General features: G+C 34.6%; 1 protein-coding gene across 1 annotated transcript; it reads left to right on the top strand.

Moving 5' to 3' along the window:
- Positions 1-2253: 2253 nt before the first annotated feature.
- Positions 2254-3189, top strand: LOC125361937 (olfactory receptor 1086-like). The gene has a single exon (XM_048360560.1). It carries the CDS (start codon positions 2254-2256, stop codon positions 3187-3189), a length of 936 nt encoding a protein of 311 aa, XP_048216517.1.
- Positions 3190-7282: the final 4093 nt, after the last annotated feature.

A 7282-nucleotide genomic window follows, 5' to 3' on the forward strand; every position in this document is an offset into this window, starting at 1 on the left:
AAAAAAAAAGAACACTCAAGAGCCAAAGCAATCTTGGTAAAGAACAAAGCTAGAGACATCGCAGTCACAGAGTTCAGTGTCCACATTAGAGATCCAGGAGACAGTTTCACATGTATGATCAACTATGTGAACACAGCTGGTGAGAATAATACAGGAAGAAAAGATGTTCTCTCCAAAACAGTGTTGAAAAAATGGAGTATTAAAGGAAAAGAATAAAACTAGACCCTTTAGACACTTCATACAGAACTGCAAGTAGGGCCTCACTCCAACCCTGTCATTGCAAATCAAGTCATTATGTTGCTGTTATGAACCAGGGGATAATTGGTGCATATTGCTTTGGGAGAATCTCCTTTGAGATTTATCAACAGCTGAAGAAATATATATAAACAACCTACATGAATCATATTCAAGGGCCAAACTGGCAGGTTCTAGGTAAGAAATTGACAGATAACTGAAAGAATATTTGGCCAACAAAACCTAACAGTTGAAGAATAACTATATTGTTTTAAATTACACATGATAGTTACTGATTAAAAGTATAGTTATTATCTTGTTTACTTACTTAAATCATTCATATTCATCAAAGTCCTACTTATTTGGCAGTATATGTAGAAATTACAACCACAAACTCATGGAAAGAAGCAAAAAAGAGAAGCTATTGAGTTCATATTTATTTATGTAAATGAGAATGCTGCTTTGAAGGTATATGATTTTGTTTTCTGATTCATGAAGTCAATTGAGAAGAGCCATGAGTATCTCAGTTGAGGGTAAGGAAATATTTGATGTATGTAATAATCTATGATCTTATATCTTTATTTAATAAAACAAACGTGTTTTAAAATAAATATCTTAGTTACATTAGGATTTTTTGTCATTTCAGGGAACTAATATATTCAAGTATATTCAGGCTCAAATGAGGAGAGAAGATTTACACAACAATGCCATGGTAGTTTGGGAGAGGAAAGTTAAGTAACAAAAAAAGGTCAAAATGTGCTGTACACTGTGAGAGAGATCAGGAACTGAGTGGTGGTTTTAGATAAGTTGAACTGAGATTTATTCCTGTGTCAAATTGTATAAAATTCATACAAGTTCATCCCTGTGGCAGATGCTCATTAAATGTTATCACGTCTCACATTTTTGGAAACTTTGTGTTTCATTTTGTAGCTCAAGATCTTTGCCCCTTCATCCACTGTAACCTAGTGACGTTCATAGAATAAAATTTATGTTGGCTTAAGTAGCAAAGTTAACATGATTCAGTGGTCAAGAATTATAAGTATTTTTCTACACTTAACTGTAGATTTTTTGGACATGTATTTATAGTAACCAAATCAGACTCAATATAACTGATTTTAATAGCTTTCAGAAAGTTCAGTCTCAAGAAAATTTTAATCCAAATACCTATTTTTGTCCAAAGCAGAAGTAAACTCAACATACTCTTTTCTTTTTTTTGGTCACGGGACTTGAACTCAGTGCCTAGGCATTGTCCCTGAGTTCTTTAGCTAAAGGCTAGCTCTCCACCACTTTGAGCCTCAAGGCCACTTCCAGTTTTCTGGAGGTTACTTAAAGATAAGAATTTTCAGAGACCTTCTTCCCTCAGCAACAACAACAACAACAACAAAAAATGTAAGAAGGAAAATTCAGTTCAGTGGGCTGGGCAATTACTGAGTGATAGATAATCTTCTTAACAGATGTGAGGCTTGCATTATAGTACTATCCAAAAATTATCCATAATATAAATGGTTCTTCAGTATTTATTCAAAACTTATGAAACTGCTATTAATATTGTTATGCCACAGGTAAGTTATAGCAAATCTTCTCTATAATTCTTGACAGATCTAAAATTCTAATTCTATTCCCAACTTTGCCCTGATTTAATAGTTTATATGCTGAAATGAAAGAAGAGTGGTAGCCACTCATATTTTGTGCTTTCATGTGTGAACATGAACTAGCTAATGGAATTCATCTATGTTAACCAGTTGACTTGGTAAGTTAATAAACAGCAAGTGATCAACCATGGTCTTAAACTCATCTCTTCTACTACAATAAATAGTGACAGCTAAACACACAGAAATGAACACTTGAACTCTACTGCATTGTAGGGAAATTAGTCACTGATAGAAGAATGTATGCGTTTGTACAAATATGGCCAACAGCTAGAGCTGCAGCAACACCAGACTATTCATTCTTTCCTAGTTATCTAACTCTCTTCTTGGAATTTCTCCCTTCTAGTTGGTTCTATGAGGAGATTCCAACATGAAGAATGTCACTGAAGTAACTCTCTTTGTATTCAAGGGATTCACAGAGAGCCCTGAATTGCAAATTGTCTTCCTCCTCCTTTTTCTCACCATCTACCTTTTCACTCTCCTGGGGAATTTAGGACTGATTGTATTGGTCATTGGTGATTCCCATCTCCACAACCCCATGTACTATTTCCTGGGAGTCTTGTCTTCAGTAGATGCCTGCTACTCCTCTGTCATCACCCCAAATATGTTAGCAGATTTTATGTCCAAGAAGAAAGACATTTCAATCTCTGGCTGTGCAGCACAGCTGTTTCTTGCAGTGACATTTGGGACCACAGAATGTTTTTTATTGGCTGCTATGGCTTATGATCGCTATGTAGCCATTTACAACCCACTTCTGTATACAGTGAGCATGTCCCCCAGAGTCTATATGTCCCTCATTATCACCTCTTATATTGGTGGATTTGCTCATGCCACTGTACACACGGTGGCCACTTTCAGAATGTCTTTCTGTGGCTCCAATGAAATCAGGCACATCTTTTGTGACATTCCAGCTCTCCTGGCAATTTCTTGTTCTGACACTCACATAAACCAACTTCTCCTCTTCTACTGCGCGGGGTCTATTGAGCTCATCACCATCCTGATTGTCCTGATTTCCTATGGCTTCATTCTGGCTGCGATCCTGAAGATGCATTCTGCAGAAGGAAAGCGAAAAGTCTTTTCTACCTGTGGCTCTCACCTGACTGCAGTGTCTATTTTTCATGGTACTGTTCTTTTCATGTATGTGAGACCCAGCTCTAACTATGCCCTGGAGCATGACATGATCGTGTCAATATTTTATGCTATCATGATTCCTATGTTGAATCCCCTAATATACAGCTTGAGGAATAAAGATGTAAAACAGGCGATGCAAAAGTTACTTAGAAAATATTTTTTCACACTAAAATAGCATGGGAAACATTGAAAATAACATTGCCTATGTCCACATGGAAGGATATGATGATTAAATTTGCTTGAACTTATTATTATTATTATCCTATTGCATATTTTAAAAATAAAGATTATAGCCTACCTTAATCTCCTGCTCTGCTTTGAATGTGGAAAAATATTGGTGTACATAATGTTTACAAAAATATTCACATATTAATATATGGGCACTGATACTAACATCATTTGGAATACACAGTGTTTCCCAGAAGCCAAGGCACATTGCCTTATGCCTGTCACCTAAACTACTGGAGTTAGAAGGATTGTGGTTCAAGGCTACATTTGGGAAAGAATTAGCATGGTAAGCTAATTTCTGGGCATTTATGAGCTTGGTATATTGATGCACACCTGTAATCCAAGTACCATAAAAAGCCCTAGGTAAGAGGGGTGATTACAGTCTGAGGTTTGTGTAGGGTAAAAATTTGAAAACACACCTGAAAGACAAGCACTAGTCACAAGTGTGTGATACAGTGGTAGAGCTCTGTCTAGTAGGTGTGAGGACCTGAGTTCAATGAGGGTACTACAAAAAAGCCACACAAACAAGCATATATATATATATATGTATATATATATAATCTTTACTTCAAAATGTTATATGTACATATATTTTTTCCTATCATCTGTATTGAACTACATAGTCCACTATCGCTAGAATTATGGATAATGACAATCAGTATTCAATCTGACTGATGTAATTAAGCTACATGCAATAATTTATAAAACTACTCTCAAACCATAATGATCAGTAGTCATTGCTATCAGTCCTGACCCAAGCAATCTGATTCCTTGGCTGGCTCATGCAGCTATCTATACACATCCTGAACATCAGAAAAATCAAGAAAATGTAAACAAAATGGGAGAGGTTACTTGATTGAAATTAGGTTGATCCTCACCATCCATCATTCCCTCCATTCTCCCTTCGTTATCCCTCTGGACTCCACCACTTATCAGACATCATCTTACACTTCATTCATAATTAAAATTATATATTAATTGTACCAAGGCATTTCATCATTGTATTTCACACATACATATATTATACATCCATCAGATTAGGAATTTATGGTTGCACTCTCTTTCTATGTCCCCCAAGGCTTCTATTGTTTGACAGCTCTGTGTGAATTTCCTTGTATCATCTTCATACATAAATGCTGTGAGATTTAATGTTATTCACATTTACTTTCTTCTCCTTCTCAACTACCAAATACCTTACAATTTCGATAGTGTTTTATACACATATGTGTTTATATATGTATATATGCATGTGTGTACATTCCATATATGCCCACAGATATATCCTATATCATAAAAATGAAGAAAAGATACGACTTTTCTCCTCCAAACTCTGCTATTTCACTTAATTTGATGATCTGATCTCCAATACTATCCAGTTTCTTACAAATGATAAAATTTAATTTTTCATTATAGCCAAGAATCACTCCATTTGGCTATATACATCACATTTTGTTTTCCACCTATCATTTGTAGGGCATCTGGTGTCTTTCCATAGTTTGACTTGTAATAATAATTAGGCAAGTCATAGCAGAGCATCACAAGGCCCAATACCTATACCCTTATGAACACACAAGATGATGCTAAGTGAAATGAACTCCATGTTATGGAGGCAATTGTTATATCACAGTTGTAACTACTTTCAACGTCCCATGTGTATCTGTAGCTTCTATTATTGATGATGTTCTTGTATCACCTTCCTGTGGTTGTACCTATACTATCTCTGTAATCTTATCTGAGTATATGGGAAACCGTGTATACTGGTATTGGAACTAGGAAATTGAAAGGGAATACCAAAATTGAGAGACACAGGGTAAAAAAGACAAACAACTACAAAAGCAATACTTGCAAAACTGTTTGGTGTAAGTGAACTGAACACCTCAGGGGGGAAAAGGGTAAGGGGGAGGGGGTAGGGGGGTATGAGGGACAAGGTAACAAACAGTACAAGAAATGTATCCAATGCCTAACGTATGAAACTGTAACCTATCTGTACATCAGTTCAATAATAAAAATTTGAAAAAAATAATAAATAAACTAATACAAACATTAAAAAAATAATGAAATTAACATGGGTGTAAGAATATCTTCATTGTATCCTAGCTTTTATTTTTTTAGGTGTATGCCCAAGGGTGGTCTTATGAACTCCTCTAATGATTTCTCAGAAGAGTGGCACCAATTTACATTCCTACCAATAGTTTATAAAAGTTTCCTTAAGTGGAAACAAGAAGTCTTCTGCCCATTTTTGTTGTGGTTTTTGTTTTCTTGTCCTTTTTCCTTGCTTGTTTGTTCATTTATTTTTCTCTGTAAAGGAAAGAGTAGGCACAGAAATGGAAGGTCAAGGATAAAAATGTAGCAGTGATACTCACTGGACACTATGTGAAAAATGAACTATAGAACTTGTGAGTGTGAAAGAATGAAAAAAACTGGGAGATCATGAGGAAAGGAGTGACATTGTCCAAAAAGAAATGTACTCATTACCGGATTTATGTAACTGTAACCCCTCTGTACATCACCTTTACAAGAAAAATTAAAAAATTTTTAATAAATAAAATAGTAACCTGATTCACCCCAAAATTCTTTTTTTCCAAACACATCCTGACCAGCATTTGATGTTGTGTTCTTGACCATATCTATTCTGATTAGAGTGAGATAAAAGAGCATCATTGTTCTCATTGAGGATTTCTTCATGTTTAAATTGGATATATGTACTTCCTCTATCAGGAAGTGTCTGTTAATTTTATTTCCCCTTGATTATGGTGCTTTGGGTGTCTACTTGTTTTTGTTCCCTGTATATTCTGTTAATACCTTATCAGATGTAGAGCTGGGGAAACTATTTTCCCCTTCTGTAGACTCTCATTTCAGTCTAGAGACTATTTCCTTTCCTCTGAAAAACATAATGCAATTCCTTTTGTCAATCTTTGCTCTTATTTGCTCGGTTAATGGAATTATATCCAAGAATTTCATAGGTAAGCATATATTAACCTAGCATCCTGCAACCTCAATAAAACGGTTTCTTAGTTCCAGGAGATTTCTTTTGGTCATTATGTGCTGTGCTAACAATATTTTATTTATTTCTTTCTCCCAATATTCTATTGCAATCCCATTTGTCAATCTCAATTGCTTTGTTTAGCTTTTGAGTTTCTTTCCAGCAATTATGCCTATGTGTAGATGTTCCAATGTTTTCCCTGTATTTCTTATGCTCCTTTCAAAATGTAGGTATTAAATTATAGTATTTGACCCAATATGAACTGATATTCTTACAGGATCTATGATAGAAATCTAGTTACAGTCTTTTATATGTGAAGATACAGTTTTACCACACCATTTACTTATACATACATATTTATATATGGTTCTGGTACCTTTTTCAAAATCAGCTGATTATAGATACATGGACTTATTTCTTGGTCTTATGTTCTATTCCACTCATAGAGTTGTCTGCATACAAGCCAGAATCATGCTGCTTTTGTTACTTTGGCTCTGTAGTATATTTGGAAGGTGGGCATTGTATAACCTTCATTGTTCTTTTGCTCCTCATTTTCACAGCACAGATATGTCTTCTTTATTACTTTGAAACTATTATTTTGAATACATCTTTTCCATCAAGGGCTCACTTTATTTATTGATTGTAGCCAGATAATATCCTTATGATATAGAAGAAACCCAACAAATATTTTCTTGAAATATGATTCATAAATTTAAAGAATGCTTCTAAAATACAAATGAAGGGCTCCTATTAGAGTTTATTTGGAGGCAATGTTTTTAGATTTATGTAATGCCCTTGAAGCCTTTTCTTTGAGATATCAGATGAATCCTTCCTTCAAATGCCAAAACTAAATTAAGGTCAATGAGACATACAGTATCCTGTAAATCTACACAACATAAATTAAGACTGACCTTGTGTATGTCTGTTTATAAATATGTGTAAATATATTTATATTATCAAATATAAAGGACTTCCTCAAACAGAACTGAAAATTACAAATTATGACATTTTCGCTAATAAAATATTTTAATCTGCCTATTAGAAATAAAGTGAAGAA

Source organism: Perognathus longimembris, chromosome 13 (genome assembly GCF_023159225.1).
Source record: "Perognathus longimembris pacificus isolate PPM17 chromosome 13, ASM2315922v1, whole genome shotgun sequence".
Taxonomy (NCBI): domain Eukaryota; kingdom Metazoa; phylum Chordata; class Mammalia; order Rodentia; family Heteromyidae; genus Perognathus; species Perognathus longimembris.

What these genes read in the sequence shown, in the direction of transcription:
- LOC125361937 (XM_048360560.1), top strand. Translation starts at nt 2,254, where the DNA reads ATGAAGAATGTCACTGAAGTAACTCTCTTTGTATTCAAGGGATTCACA.